This window comes from Mauremys reevesii, linkage group 10 (assembly GCF_016161935.1).
Source record: "Mauremys reevesii isolate NIE-2019 linkage group 10, ASM1616193v1, whole genome shotgun sequence".
Taxonomy (NCBI): Eukaryota; Metazoa; Chordata; order Testudines; family Geoemydidae; genus Mauremys; species Mauremys reevesii.
In genome coordinates, this window is record NC_052632.1 from 6,844,770 (window position 1) to 6,861,306 (window position 16,537).

At 44.7% G+C, this 16,537-nt stretch overlaps 1 protein-coding gene across 3 annotated transcripts; it reads left to right on the top strand.

Annotated features, from left to right (window-relative positions):
* The first annotated feature begins 260 nt into the window (after positions 1-260).
* Positions 261-9,860, top strand: PARP16 (poly(ADP-ribose) polymerase family member 16). Of its 3 annotated transcripts, none has more exons than XM_039493369.1 (7): positions 261-376; positions 1,234-1,438; positions 4,435-4,572; positions 6,139-6,345; positions 7,658-7,829; positions 8,603-8,744; positions 9,025-9,860. In XM_039493369.1, exons 2-7 carry the CDS (start codon positions 1,247-1,249, stop codon positions 9,167-9,169), a joined length of 996 nt encoding a protein of 331 aa, XP_039349303.1. In that variant the 5' UTR covers positions 261-376; positions 1,234-1,246; the 3' UTR covers positions 9,170-9,860. The 3 variants fall into 3 exon arrangements, with proteins under 3 accessions (XP_039349303.1, XP_039349302.1, XP_039349304.1); XM_039493368.1 differs by having other exon boundaries at positions 268-376; positions 1,229-1,438; XM_039493370.1 differs by lacking the exon at positions 6,139-6,345 and having other exon boundaries at positions 268-376; positions 1,229-1,438.
* Positions 9,861-16,537: the final 6,677 nt, after the last annotated feature.

Below are 16,537 nucleotides of genomic sequence, written 5' to 3' on the forward strand. Positions count from 1 at the left end.
GGGCAGATAGGCAATGTGGGGACAGGCAGACAGTGGGGGGAGACAGACCATGGGGGGACAGTCGGGGGGCAGATAGACAATGGGGGGACAGGCAGACAGTCGGGGGCGGGTGTCCCAAGGCAGGGGGTTGGCGCTGACGGGGTCCCCCCGATCCGGGCCGGGCCGAGACACGGGGGGATCTCCCCTTTCCGGAGCCCCGCAGAGATCGGCCGGGCCAGGGGGGGGGGGCCGGGCCGTGGGGGGGCGGGAGGAGCCGTCAGCCGCCGGGGCTGGGCGGGGCCGGGAGAACTAGCGGCAGGAGCGGCTTCCGCCCGGTGAGGCAGGCGGCGGGGCGGGGAGCCGAGCCCGGGAGACGCTGCTGGGCCTGCGCCGCCGGGTGGGTAGCGCCGGGGCCGCAACAAGGGGGAGGTGGGACCGGAGCGGAGCGAGAAGGGGGCCGGAGGGCAGTAGGGGAGAGAGGAGGGGTCAGAGGGCAGTATGGGGTGCGGGGGGCAGGAGGGGAGAGAGGACGGGGCTGGAGGGCAGTATGGTGTGCGGGGGCAGGAGGGGACAGAGAAGGGGGCTGGAGGGCAGTAGGGGAGAGAGGAGGGGGCCGGAGGGCAGTAGGGGTGGGGGGGGCAGGAGGGGAGAGAGGACGGAGGCTGGAGGGCAGTATAGGGTGCAGGGGGCAGGAGAGGAGAGAGAAGGGGGCCGGAGGGCAGTATAGGGTGCAGGAGGGGACAGAGAAGGGGGCCGGAGGGCAGTAGGGGAGAGAGGAGGGGGCCAGAGGGCAGTATGGGGTGCGGGGGAGGGCAGGAGGGGAGAGAGAAGGGGGCTGGAGGGCAGTATGGGGTGCGGGGGGGCTGGAGGGAAGTATAGGGTGCGGGGGGGCTGGAGGGGAGAGAGGACGGGGGCTGGAGGGCAGTATAGGGTGCAGGGGGGGCAAGAGGGGAGAGAGGAGGGGGCCAGAGGGCAGTATGGGGTGCGGGGGAGGGCAGGAGGGGAGAGAGAAGGGGGCTGGAGGGCAGTATAGAGGGTGGGGTGGGCTGGGGGCCCAAGCAGTGAGATGCAGGGCACTGGGGGGCAGGGTACATGTTCTGTAAATCCCTGAGACATGGATGGCAGGGAGACGGGAGGGGGAGGCGCTGAGGACAGCTGGGGGGTGGCAGATTGGTCCCTCCAGCACCCCAGGTTGAGGGTTAGGGAAGGGCTTTAACCTCTGCTGAGCTGCTGCCCCGTGTGTTTCCTGGCCAGACCCCTGGTGGGAATGCTGCCCCGCAGGCCCAGCGATGCTGCCCTCAGGGAGAAGATCAAGGAGGCCACCCGCAGGGACATCTTGGCTGCGGATCTGAAGTGCAGCCTCTTTGTCTCCGCTTTGCAGAGCTACAAGCGTGATTCCGTCCTGAGACCCTTTCCAGGCCTCTATGCTAACGAGGAGAGCAAGGATTTTGATGCGTTGGTGAGTTATCCCCTCAGAGGGGACAGCTTGACACTGTGAGTGTCAAGGGGAGGGGAGCCGAAGAGCAGCAGGTGTTCCTCCAGTACAGGTGTAATTAGTTCCACACAAAAACAAAGCCCAGAACAGATCCTATAAACAAGTCACTCGTTTTCATTATTTATGCACTGATGCTACTTCACAGGAGTGTTGTTAGGAGCAATTAGTTAATATCTATAAAGTGCCTCGAAGATGAAATGTGTTAAGTATTGTTAATGTGATTATCCACTTGAATAGTGCTGATCCCATTTCTGGCATCTCCTGGTTTAACACACCTGCTGTGCTGCTGAAGGTACCAGGCTTGCCTTGCCTTTCCCTTGGTTTTTGGCAGACTGAGAGGTGCAGTGGAGGGTTACCACTTCCACACAGTGCTTTCCAGCATCGTACATTTGTCCCCTTGTCCGAGGCCTTGGCTACACTTGCAAATTTGCAGCGCTGCAGCAGGGTGTGAAAACACACCCTCTCCAGCGCTGCAAATTGCGGCGCTGCAAAGCGCCAGTGTGGTCAAAGCCCCAGCGCTGGGAGCGCGGCTCCCAGCGCTGTACGTTATTCCCCACAGGGAGGTGGAGTACGGACAGCGCTGGGAGAGCTCTCTCCCAGCGCTGTGCTTTGACTACACTTAGCGCTTCAAAGTGCTGTCGCGGCAGCGCTTTGAAGTGCAAGTGCAGCCATAGCCTCAGATTGGGGGTAAGATTCTGATTCACTAGGAGTTCCCTGCTCAGTGCAGCTACTGCTTCAGGCCCTTAATTCTGAAGCCTGTTCAATTTAGCTGGTTTTCTGTACACACCAAGGGCACGGACGGATTCCCTGTGTTGGCAAGATGTGGCGTGAGCATTATGGGCACATATATTTTAAAAACTTGATCCTTGTTAAGGACAAATGGCTAACGTAAGTCTAATCCCCTCACCCAATCTTGATTTTCCTACCTACACAGGAGGCTGTTAGGATGTGCTCTGTATGTATGTATGTGTGTTGGAACATTGTCCAGTAGTTAAAATTGCAAAACAGCTGCCACTATAACATTTTCAACTACTCATAACTTTCTGAAAAACTCTCCTCTGGAATAGAAACTTTCCAGACATGGTCCCTGTCCAAAGGTCAACTACTTTTTTGGTTGGAGGAAAACACTTTTTCAGGCACGTGATGTTGAATAAACAGACAAATGCCGTACTGAGCACATGCAGCAGCGCATAGACCTCTGCATAAAGGGAAGGAGGGAATCACTGTTTTAATGGTGTGCTTCCAAATAAATGCAGTGTAATCAGGGCCGGCTCCAGACCCCAGCGCGCCAAGCGCGCGTGTGGGGCGGCATTTTAACGGGAGGGTGGCAGGCGGGTCCGGCAGACCTTCCGCAGTCATGCCTGCGGGAGGTCCAACGGAGCCACGGGACGACCGGACCTCCCGCAGGCATGACTGCGGCGGGTGCGCTGGTCCCGCGGCTCGGGGCGGCGGAATTCGTAGAGCCGCCCCTGAGTGTAATTTGTACACAGCCCTGGAAGTTACAAAAAAAAATTAAAGTAGAAAAAAAGCTGTCATACTACCGTGTATATTGTGTTATAACTTGTATATGGGCAAAAGCCGACGTAGCTCTTTATAGAAAATCATAAAAATGAGGTCTCTGGCCCAAGAGTTTATAGCTAAGTTGTGTGGAGACTATAAAACAGGTTTAAAATACAGAGCACGTTGTTTTCTGTAACACTAAAGAGGCAAAGCAGCTGTGCAAAACTATGTACATTCACTAGCTCAAACAAAATTCCGACTCTTGCCCAGTTAATGATAAAAAAAGTTACTGATATGTTATCTGTCCAGTATAAGTGGGTAAGTAAAATTTTGCAAGTCTGAAATGCAGTAAGTAAGATTAAGGAATCTAGATTTAGAAGTTACATGACAAATGTACCCTTGGAAGCCTTTAAGTCTAAAGTTGGAAGTCTGAAAAAGGTGAACAGGTGAAATAATATCAGAAGCCTGGGGTTTTTTTGTCCATTGCTCTCTGGAAAATCCAGTTTGAACCAGTATATCCAAGCCTCCTCAGGGGGTGGCATCTCTCTGGAGGCGTTTACAACTTAAATGGAGTCACCTTAATCACCCCCTCACTGTTTTGATTCATGGAGTTGTGGTAACCCTCCCTCCTGGTGTTGCATATAATCCCTGGCTCACAGTCATAGGTGCCGACTTCTCAACCCCAGCCCTGCCCCACTCCACCCCTTCCATGAGGCCCTGCCCTTGCCCTGCCTCTTCCCACCCCTTCCCTGCCCCCATTCCAAGCCCTTCCACAAAGTCCCCACCCCAACTCCACCCCCTCTCTGCCAATATTCCAACTCCTTCCCCAAAGCCTCCCCTGAGCGCGCCAAGTTCCTGCTCCTCCACCCCACCCCACCCCGGAGCATGCTAATGCTGCCAAACAGCTGTTTGGTGGTGGCTGGGTGGGCAGAGGAGCCAGGACGCAGTATGCTCAGGGGAGGGGGAGGTGGGGGGAGCATGGCTGCCAGTGGGTGCAGAGCACCCACAGAATCAGTGTCTATGCCCACAGTGATACATATCTTTGGGAACCATACTGTACTAAGTTACTGCATGGGATTGCAATATCTGTCACAGTTATACCACTCCAGATATCGCCTTTGTGTTGAAGTAGTGACCACATTCAGATGTTTTTGCTCACTGTTCTTATGCATATCCCATGGATGCTGCCGCTGAATATAGGCCATAGAATTATAGAAGACATGTAACTTGCTCAAACATAGTACTCAGTGTTGCATGTCAGATCAAATGACAAATTTCCCCACATAAACTCAGTATAAGTTTTTCAGAAGTTGTTCTTGTAATTAATTGGAACTTGTTTTTCAACTTGTACCACAGAGATCCCCATTAGAGTGAAATATTGTTTTCTTACCACTAGAGGTCTCTGTTTAATCATGATGATGAAGAGACGCAAACCACACTAATAGTCTTTCTTATGTTAGCTTGCAGATACAAATGCTTTGCCAAGCTTAAAAGAACTTCCAGAGTCTAATTCAGACACAGATAAAAGGACCTGGGATCTGTTTAGCTGGATTTTATCATCTAAATTCTTAACTATACAAAGTACTAAGAAAAAGGAGGTAAGATTTCAAATTCTTAGTGAAAGTTTCATGACGTGTTTGCTATTTAACACAACCATTTGCATGCAGGTGGTTCCCTCGACCTAGGATTTAAGGGTTGTTTATTGTAAGGATTGAAAAGTATGTCAAGTGAACACATTTTCTGGTAGGCATGGGTGCTGGCTGGTGACTCTTGCCCACATGCTCAGGGTTTAACTGATCGCCATATTTGGGGTCGGGAAGGAATTTTCCTCCGGGGCAGATTGGCAGAGGCCCTGGAGTTTTTTCGCCTTCCTCTGCAGCATGGGTCACTTGCTGGAGGATTCTCTGCAGCTTGAGGTCTTCAAACCGCAATTTGAAGACTTCAGTAACTCAGACATAGGTTAGGGGTTTGTTATAGAAGTGGATGGGTAAGATTCTGTGGCCTGCTTTGTGCAAGAGGTCAGACTAGATGATCATAATGGTCCCTTCTGACCTTAAAGTCTATGAATAAAGAGACAGTGTCCTTACCCCAAAGAGCTCAAAATCTAAATAGACAAGAACAGAAGAAGGAATGTGTGCAGCAAAAGCAAGTGAATGATGGAGTGGTGATTAATTTTTATATCTATTTTTATTAAATAATAATAATAAATATAAATATAAAAATAATGTTTTATTTCCTATTAAAATCCCAAAGGTTTGTCTTAGCAAAACCCTTATATTGCTAATGTATGGTTAATCACACTTGACCACTCTATTTAATGTTGTGCTCCTACCCTGTGTTCAGATTGTGAGGTCCTCAAGGCAGGAACCAGGCCACTTTTTCTATTTAGAAAACACCTCGTGTTGAGGAGGAAGAATGAGCTAGTGGTTCAGGTGCCAGCCCAGGACGCAGGATACCGGGGTTCGTTTCCATGCTCAGCCGCAGACGCCATGTGTGATCTTGCATAGGTAACTTAGTCTCTCTGTGCCTCAGGTTCCAATCTGTAAAATGTGCACTACCTCGCGGGGATTTTGTGAGGATAAATGTGTTAAACATTGTGAGGCACTCAGATACAACAGTAATGGAGACTGTCTAAGTACCTAAGAGAATTGTGGATGCTGCTGGAAATGATCAAAATGTCTTTTTGTTCCACATCTTTTTCTTTCCCAAGGAACATATCTCATGAATATATCTATATCATAGCCTTGTTTGTGTGCCGGGATTATGACACCATAAAGATGTCTCTTCCTTTCCTCCCTTTCATTGCATCATCCACTTAACTCTGATATCTGAGTCACATTACTGGGAGAGGAGGTGGGGGAGATGGGGATTTAACTTTGATGTCATAACCTTACCACTCAGCAATGCTCATGAATATTCATAGAGAAGCAGCAAAGGAGAAGAGGGCAGGAGCATGGAAGAAAAGAAACCCTTACAGTTCCCAGAATCCACTTGGTCTTCTGTGGTTACCATTACCAGCTAACTGGGTATTAATACTGAATTGTAAATACGCATAGGCAAATATATTAAGGAACTAGGAAAGGATCTGAGACACTAAGCAAATTTCCAGTGAATAAACTAGACCTTTAAAAAAAATAACACTAGGATTCCTTTCTGTGTTTAAGTATGAGAAGATCCAAGAGTTGACAGGAATGTCAAGTGATGCTGTTCCTACTCCTGACTTCCTCTTTGAAATAGTGTATTGTGATCAGATGAATGCTAAATTTGATGAAACCAGGGGAGAAAGGAACCTTATTTATGCATTCCATGGGAGTCGCCTTGAGAACTTCCATTCCATACTGCACAATGGATTACATTGCCATTTAAATAGGGTAAGGTTTCCAATATTTCTTGCATTAAACACACAGCTTCATCCTTTGTTCACAAACTCTGAGGCATGTTTTAAACACATGTACAAACGTGTGTAGGGATAAAAATGTGATCTCATGTTGCTATTTGTTTTCCTTGATGACAACAAAGTTAACTTTGCATATGATTATACTAGGTTTTATAATGTAGATTGAGCTTAAAAAAATGCAGGTGGTGTGAAACTGGCATTAAGTTATAGTAGTTTCTCCAATATGCCTGGTTGTAGCCATCCTTCACTTTAAAAACCAAAAAAAAAAAAAAAAAATGAATTTAGTGCCTCTGAAAAATTTAACAGCTCAGAGCCTTGGACCAGGAGGAAAATGGTCAGTGTAGGCTCTCTGTGCCCAGGTCTCAACCCTGGACCACCTCTAAAAGTGGTAAACTACCTGCCAATTGAGAGTTCTTTGCATCCATCTAACAAGGATGTCATTTAGTGGGGAGTGGGACTTTGTGGATGTCCACACCTGTTTGATAGAAGCTAGCTGGGACTATCACTTCTTTTCATGTAGGTTGTCACGTAGCTTGCAGACAGTAAAAATACATAGTCTCTACCAACCTGGGCCACGTGTGAAACAGTGACTTACTGTTTTTAATTTCATCCCCACATTAAGCACTGAAGTTCACATGAAAACAAAAAATTAAAAGGCCCACACATCGAGGGTTCCAGAGGGTAAGAAAGAATCTTTACCTTCCCAGGAGGGCACAGCTGGCATGGTGTGTTTCGATTTTTTTCCCCACCCTCATGAATTATCACATTGTCTATAATGGGAGACAGTGTGCTAGATTAGATGGGGTGGCAAATCCTATGTTTCTAAACTGTTAAAGCAATTGCATTTGGGGGGAAAAAAAATCATACTTCAAGAATTTTTCTCCCTTGCAAAGCAGGTTTCTAAATGTCACTAAGGACTTGTCCATACACAAAAGTTGCACCACTTTAAATATACCAGTATAGTTAAAGTTGTACAACCTCCTTAGTGTGGTTTAAAAGTGCTTATACTGGTCTAGCTTAAATCAGTTTTAAAAAAAAATAGTAACACCCCTAACTGAAATAGTTACACTGGTACAAAGTCTGTCTGTAGTCCAGCGCTAAGGACGTTAAGATCTGAGACTTCTGAATTTCACTGCTGTGTTATTAAGCTCCATAATACTTTTGGAAACCACGTGCTGGCATTTGGAAAGGAAAGTGCAGTGCTACACTGTATTATTGTTCCATGTGGCCATTCAGAGTGTTTGATCTGATGCAGTCTCTCTTGATTTACTTTTGTGCTATTTCAGACATCCTTGTTTGGCGAAGGTACCTACCTTACCAGTGATCTAAGCCTTGCTCTTCTGTATAGCCCTCATGGTCTTGGGTGGCAACGCAGTGTTCTGGGCCCTATCCTTAGCTGTGTAGCGGTTTGTGAGATTATCGATCATCCAGATGTAAAATGCCAGGTGAAGAAGAAAGGTGAGTGTATAGAAATAATTACAGCTAGAGTGTGTGTTAGTCTTCTATTAATACTCCTCAGGTCTTAGGTTGTGTATATGTGCAGTAATACAGCTAAGAATGTACTCGTGTGTACACTAGTTTCCCACCAGCAGAAACTGACCAGGAGGCACCTTTTCTGGATGACCCATTAGCAAATCTACAAAAGCTTTCCACAAAAATGGAAAAAATAAAACTTGATCATTCTAGTAGCGGGGCCTAGCTAGATCAGTATAGAAACCAAAATAGCATCCTATTTTGTTTTAATCTAGCGTCAGTACGATAACAGAACACGTTCTGTAATGCAGAGTTATTTCATTTGTTCCACAAGTGAACCCATGCCAAGGTATTCCTGTAACAGCAAGAGTAATATGCATTCTGGACTTAGGCATGTTAGACTCATAACAAAGCTATAATTTCATTTTGCTGTTGTATTATTTCTCTATCCTCTCTGATGTTTGCAACCCTCAAGCATCGTGCTCTAGGCCTGCCTTCTCCTTCTCTAACGTACCCTTTCTCCACTCCCAGCCGAACCCATAGTACCCCCATGCAAGGGATAACCAGTAGGGGCTAGGAACAACTCTGATTCCCCTTTGGGATGCTAAGAGGGACCAATGAAATTTGAGGTAGAGCGAGGAATAAGAACCCTGTCTCCTAACTCCAAGTCCTATGCCTTGACCGTCTTCCTTTACTGTCATACATGTGCTTTTGCTTTCCTTCCCATTTCCAAGAAAACCTCTTCTTGTCCCATACAGATTCAGAAGAAATAGACAAGAAAAGAGCAAGAGTAAAAAACAGTGAAGGGGGTGATGTTCCACAGAAATACTTCGTTGTCACAAACAATCAGCTTTTACGAGTTAAATACTTATTAGTATATTCACAGAAACAACACAGGAGGTAAGAATTCAACTCACCAGTATAATGAGCACGGTGCAAATGCCAGATAGAGATCTTATTTGCACATCACTCTCTCTCTCAAAATCAAAAAATACAAAAGCCAGACATGCTTCCACCTACAGGAAGCAAAAAGGGATCCCGGAGCAAATATAGTAGCTAGGAAAATCTTTATCAAAGCTTGCAAGATTGTTCAAAAATAATAAAACATAATAAATGTGTCAATGATAAGATTATATTTGATGTAATTCATGCTTTTTTATGCATTTTTTCCCCTCCACAGGCCTTCTAGTCAGTTGTCTTGGTTTTCCAATCATCGTTTTGCTATAATGATGATGATGTATCTACTACTGCTAATTGTTATAGGTGCCAGCAACTCACCGGCCTTCCTCTACTACTGGAATAGAATGTTTGACTCAGAAGGATGAACAGGCTGGTTTATATGCTGTTATGTTCACCATGTGCCTTAATGATAGGAGATCTACAACCTACTGCATCTGGACCAGCGCTCTGGAAATGGGGTCTTGAGCATTTGGTTATATTCCAGTTGCATTTCCTTCACGGCCCCCTTTCCGTTTTTTCTTGTTTAAGTCGTTTTGTTTCTTTGAGTAATGAGGGAGCCTGATAGGCTGAAAAGGGAGCTGCCAATCTTGCCCTAGGGACGCTGAAGTAGAATGTGAACAGTTCTGTACAGACATGTTTTAGTCAATGCTCTAAGAAAAAGCTTTATTTAAAATTAATGAAAACTTTAACGTGGAAACTATCGGGCCATAGCTGCTGGCTTGACGTGGTCTCCATCATACACATTTCTAGTTTGGTTAAGTTTCTCTCAGCACCCCTGTATTGAGGGTGTTTATTCTCTGCCAGATTAAAAAAGCAATATTTATTTATAACGCTATTGGAAGGGAGGAATTCTCTTTACCTCACACAAAGGTAAACCTGCAGTAGGTTTTATTGCTTTGACTTGAGAAACCCTGTGTGTCTTTACTGAAGTGCTGTTTCTCATGTGATAAAGCAGGATCATCTTAATTACAATTTTTGACAGGGGATTATATTTGGGCACAGTGATTGTAACAAAACATTATAAATAAAACAGTAACCAAGTTGGAAGGATCTGGATGTTCTTGTGTGTTATTGAAAATAAAAATCACTGGATAAAGAATTAATACTGAATTTTAGAGCACTGTAGGCTATGATGAGAGGAACGTGTCTTAAGTACAGTACAATGGGCCAGACAGATCCTCAGCTAGGTTCAGGGAGCACACAGTGCAAGTCTGGGGAGGAGGTGTGTAAGATCAAAGTTCACCTTGGCCCTCCCCCACTAAGGGGCCCACTATATTCAGGGCTGGTCCTTGTGTCCAGCAGGCTCAAATGGGAGCTCGGGATCAGGGCCGGGCAGGAGCTTCCCATCAAGAAGGAACAGGAAGGTCTATGCCACTGGCAGATCTCTTGGTCTGGGAACACTGTTTTCACAGCCAAATGTGCAGTGCAAAATGGTTGCATGATGCTCCAGGATGTGGCTCTATTTGTACACATGTCCCGTCTCTTTTTCTGCAGTTGTGACCTGATTACAGTAGGAATATACCAAATATTTCCCAAAATATTTCCTATCGTTTTAGGAAATAGAGTATTTTGAGAGCAGGATTTATTTTGTTTCCAAGGTCAGAGAGTGATGTCAGTTTAGTATATACTGCATTTAGGTTTTCACTTGATAACTGACCTCTGTATGTGTGTCTGCAAGATATACTGTCTACTTAAAGTTATCAGAAGGAGATTGGTTTTTCCTCTCTCAGAATTACATTATCTGTGTTAGGTAGGCTTCATGCCAATATGTTGTAAGACGTAGCCATATTTTACTTTAAAAAAAATCAAATTACACTAAGAACCCCTCATTTATTATTTGGATTTGTTTGACAGTGTATAGGTTTGTTAGAATTCTGTGTAGTGCACACTTGGAGACTTGGAACATTTAAAGAGATTTGAAAATCACTTCCCTGTCTGAATGTTTTATCTGTACTATAGTTATAAAACCACCTAAAAAGTATACAAACTGAAAAAGCTAGCAAAAAAGTTTCTGTTGTTAGTTTATGTTGTGCATGTGGGGATAACATTGCATATAGTCAGATTCACTATTTCTCCCTCTGATGGATCAGCAAGGTAGCAGAAAACCCCATATAAAATTGCCTTAATAAAAATATTTGTAAAAGCTTCAGGACACATTTTAAGATTGTGCTCTCAGAAAGTGGCAGGTTTTTTAAATGTCAACTTTAAATAATTGAAATTGACACTGTCCCTTTAAACAATGGGGGCTTTTTGCACTCATTTTGAACACAGTAAAACTTTAATTTTGTGAAGATGTGAGCATGAGTGACTATGACCACTCTTGATGTTAATCTCAGATTTAAGTACAGTGATGCGGTGAAAGCAGGAGAGTTCCACATTTATAAAGCAGCACATTGTGTGTTGTAAACATTAGATGTATTTTGAGACAGCCAGGGTCGTTCAACAAAGAAGAGCTACACCCTGTGAAAGAAGATTCAGCAGCAAACTAGCCAGGGTTTTGAACAAAGTGTCAGGAAGGAATGGACTATTCCAGACAACTATTTCAATTAAGCTTTGAAGTTGGCTGACTTAGTTTTAAAGGCATTAAGAGAGAGAACACCATTTCCTGAAATGGGTATTTTCTCACCTTTGAGATTTTGGATTATATAAATACGTCACATCTTTAATAGGAATGTCCATTCTAGGAGCTAAAAGTACGTCATGACTTACGGTACAGTAGCCCCACAGGGATGTCACATAGAGAAGTGGTAGTATGTCCATTTCACAGATGGGAAACTGAAGCACAGCCACTAAGTAACTTGCCCAAAGTCACACACAGGAAATCTGTGGCAGAACTGGGAATAGAAACCAAGTCTTGGACACTCCGAATGGTATGTTAACCACAAAACCATTCTTCTCATAAGATCCTTGATGCTTGTCTAGTTACTGTGTTATATATGAGAGTAATGTGGATACATATTACTGATATGTAATTTATATTAAATAGGGCATGGATAACACCACTTTTTATTCCTTTTAAATGGTAGCTGTTCATATAAATCTTTTATGTCAGCATTACTTAACATGCTGTGTGTGCCATAAACTGGAGCCATTTTAAGTGACTAATTCTCAGTGTGACTGAATGCCAGTGCTTATTGAGACAAGAGCATTCATTGCAGGGGATAAAGCAGCATAACATCTCTCATATCCTCAGGGGTAGGGTTTGCTTCCTTGTCTCTTATCTACCACACGTGAAGTCTGAAATTCATCTCCAAAATCCTTTTATTTTAATCTTGCCTGATGTAATTCTCCAACCTAATGGATGGGTTTAGAAAATTTAAAATGGCAAAGGAAGCCACCTTCAGGAGAGGTTAAATGACTTGTTTACTAGGGTGGGGAAAGAGCGGTTTTAAGAAGTTCTGTGTTTTTAAAGGTGACCACAAAAAAAAAAATCACAATTGCAAAATTTGATAACAGCTCCTGTGTAAAATCTGTTATTAACCAAACTATAAGGAAATGGTGTGTACTCCCTACAGCTGTAGTGGAGTGTCTTAAGATGCATGGAGACCATGATTATCCTCTATGTTTATGATTATCCTTCATCTGAGGATTTCAAAATGGTGGGAAGTATTAAATCCCTTTTACTGATGGTTAAACTTAGTGACAAAGAGGAGACTTGGCTGAGAATATACACCAAGGCTGTGATGGGGGGTGGCTCAGTGGTTTGAGCATTGGCCTGCTAACCCCAGCATTGCAAGTTCAGTCCTTGAGCAGGCCACTTAGGGATCTGGGGCAAAAATCTGGTGATTGGTCCTGCTTTGAGCAGGGGGTTGGACTAGGTGACCTCCTGAGGTCTCTTCCAACCCTGATATTCTATGTAGTTGGGAATAAAACCCAACAGACTTGATACAAGGCCCCTGCTGTAACTATGTTAGAAGTCTAACTTCTGTGGGTGGCTGAATTGCAAGCAAAACAGAGAGTAGATGAATGGCAGAGAGATCCAAGGCAAAAGATAGAGGTTCAATGCATGCATCTGCTCAAGATTGCAATCTGACTCTTAATATTATGCTTGATCAATGAAAAGCTGCATTAAATAATGAACCCTACAGAAAGATCTCTGCATATTTCTAGCAAACAAGACAAGGGTTATTACCTCACTGATTAAATGTGTCAAAGAAAGTATCTTTTCCCTAGATGTTATTCTGTCACCTAATTGCCAGAAATAATGACTTGGTAATCAGTTGGTTTTTTTTTAACTCAAACCCTCAAAATTAGGCCTAAACTGTGTCAACATTGCCTGTGCTATTGCGGCTACCTCACTATCTATGCTCACTTAATCTCACTCACTGCAACCTCTCTTGTTGGTGAATGGAACGAGAAGCATTTATTCCAATGAATTTCTCCGCCAGACGCCTTTATTTATGCACTGTACAGCTTGCAAAACAAGAACATTACCATCTAATGCCCCATTGCCTTTCACAGTCCATTAACACTGCCCAGCTTTACAGCAGATAACATTTCCTGTGCCCAAGTAACGTGCACTAATTACAGAGCCGATTTGAAATTAAAATACTTCTCAATTAACATTTTATTGTTCTGCGGAGTGGAGGACAGAAGCCTCTTGATCTCTCTCTTTACCCTTTGGTTCTCCATTACAGAAGTTAGATTTAGAGGGGATCTCAGGCCGTTTCTGAAAGCACTGGTGTGTTTCTGGTGCACATCAGTGCGCGTGTATATTAGTGTCATAGGTGTGCCTAGTGATTTTGAGCTATTTGAGTATAAGTAGCAGGGTAGCTGTGGCAGTATGGGGAGCAGCAGCAGAGGTACAGCTAAGCCAGGCCGAGTACGTACCCACCGGGTTCAGGCAGGTTTGCACTCAGCCCGCCTAAGCCGTATCAATACTGCCCAGACTCCTGCAGTGACCTTGCTATTTCTGCTCTCTCCAGCTGTCTTCGATACAGCACTAACCACTCGGCGTTTGCTCCCTGTTATAGTGGCTGCAGCTAGAAGGACTGGGGGAACAGCTGGGTTTTCAAGAGCCCTTGGAAGGAGGAGAGGGAGGCCCTGTGACACATACTAACTTGGAGGTTGTTCCAGGATAAGGAACAGGCACAAAACTGGGGGTGGGCGATTAATTAAGACAAAAGGAGCAGCTGGGAAGCAATACAGGCATTTTTGAGACTTTGTTGCTTAGAACAACTGGTTCTCCAAGAGCCACGTGCCTGTAGCCCAGAGCTGCCACTACAAACAGCTGAAGCTTTGTGTGGGAAAGGAGCGAATGTCTCATTGTGCTATAAGCAGGTCTCCCAACAGAATACAGCCATTCTTTTTGGGCCCCAGAGGCAGGATGGTCTAGTGGTCAGGGCACTAGCCTGGTACTTAGGAGCTCAGGGTTCAGTTCCCTCCTCTGCTACAGCCTTGCTCTGTGACCTCGGACAAATCACTTGGCCTTTCTATGCCTCAGTTTCTTATCTGTGCTATGGCGATAACAGCTCTGCCCTACCTTGTGGGGGTGTGTGTGAGGGTAAATACCTTAAAGATTGTGATTTGTTCAGATATGATAAGGGGAGTCAGATAATGCATTTATCAGCTGATAATGCATTCTGTACTCAGGGCCACATCTTGCCACGATTCGGAATCAGTGTGGAGGAGGACTGGTTACTATGTGTATTTCCCAATGCAGGCAAGATACATTCACTTGAATTACTTTGTGGTAGAAAACAGGAAGTTGTGCCAAGCAACTCCCAAAGGTATTTTTATTACTTAATGTGAAGCAGAGGTTAGCCTATTAAACAGTTTGCATCTTCAAAGCATCAGGCAAAGTGCTAGAAAAGTACCAGGTGCTTTACTTAATGGGAAACAAACTGTAATTTTGCCTGCACAAAAAGTCTGAATAAAACTGAGTAAGCAGCTCGGGATTAGGCCCCAAAGCTGTAAAATGGCTCGATAACCTCTGCTCATCAAAATGGCCAACACAGCAGTGTGACGAGTAGTGAGAACGTGTTGCTCAGCCACAGAACATCTGTCAAATGCCTTTTCTTAATTCATTGAAAAATATTTTTAGTAAAACCAATCTTTTAAATTACTTGTATAACATTTTATTTTTGTTTGTTTTATTGTAACAAAGAAACTGGGTCAGTCTCGGCTCCAGTTTGGCTCAAGTCCAGTGGAATTTTAATAAAATAAAATAATCCTCAGCGGCCCTTGCAGCCCAGGTTTTGCAATAAGGGGCTAGTGGCATGAACATCTGAAAGTGAAACATACTAGAAACAAAACTGAAGCTGACTGGTCTCTCTCCCTTGCCCAGGAGAATTTTCTGAAAGCCCATCTATCTTTAACATCTCCTTGAAGCTAGATTTCCAGCAGCCTCCCTCAAAGGAGCTGGAAAGAACAAGCTTCAGAAATTCAAGGGAAGAAATGTACTGTTTAGTTTTGCAGAGTTAAGAAACACAAGTGGGAAGGGCTGATGCCCGGTGATTATGCATTACTCTTGCTTCTATAAAAATAAAATTTTGTGTAATAACCTTTAGATGAGACATTAAGCATTGGAAAGATTGGTCAGGTTGAAGATTATAGCAGTAAGTCACCAAAAATAAAAACAAACAAATAAATAGAAATCTCCACTTAACAACAGGCTGTCTGTGTAAGTTACTCTTTAAAGATCCAATTCTGAGTATTGCCAACCACAAGCGTTCAAAAATCATGACTCAGGGCCCCTCCAAAATCATGAGATTGGCGTAAACACAATAAAGGTTGAGTTTTTTCTATTTGCTTTCTGAGCCTTTAGCTTAAAATGTGAAGTGAGAGAAGCCTGTTTGTCACAACTAGGGTGACCAGATGTCCTGATTCTATAGGGACAGTCCCGATTTTGGGGGCTTTTTCTTATATAGGCACTTTACCGCCTACCCCCATCCCGATTTTTTACAGTTGCTGTCCGGTCACCCTAGTCACAACCCGGAGAACTAGAAACTTACTTTAATTTCAAATGAGAGCTGAGAGTCTCATGCAATCTCTGGATTCCGGCATCTGCCAAAACACCAGATATCACAGGACTGAATCACCCCTGGAGCAGCCGGCCTGATGCTATCAGAGGCAGCAGAGGTGCTGTGTCAGCCAGGTGTAGGGTGACCAGATGTCCTGATTTTAAAGGAACAGTCCTGATTTTGGGGTCTTTTTCTTGTATAGGCTTCTATTACCCCCCACCCCCGTCCCAGTTTTTCACACTTGCTGTCCGGTCACCCTCACCAGGTGAGTTGGCATTTGTTCAGTAACACCTCTGCTTTCTGGCTTCTAGCGATGCTACTCTGCAAACTCAGCTGCCCCTTCTCCTAACCACCAGCTCCGCTTCTTACAGCCTCAAATGTCTCCTCTTGTGTGTCTGGGACTCCAAGTCTGCCCCCTAACCACCATCTCCACCTTCTGCAAACTCCAAGCACCTGGATCCCCAGATTCTCCCCAATGTCTGCAAACCTTGCCCTGCTCTTTAGGAGTTCCTTCTGTCCTAGCCAGGGGAATTCACCCACTGCCTCTGTCCCCCTCGCTGCTTGTCAAGAGTCTCCATCTCTATCCATTTGGCATTTAAGAATTGGTCAGTTAGCACTAGGAAGAACACGTTTCAGCCCACCGGTGATGATTTGCAAACTATTCTTAGTCAGTCAGGTGTGCAAGATTGAGTCACGTGGCATTGTTCTGCTCCCTGATCTGGCCTTAGTTCAGCAAAATATCAAAGCATGTGCTTACGTCCCATTGTAGAC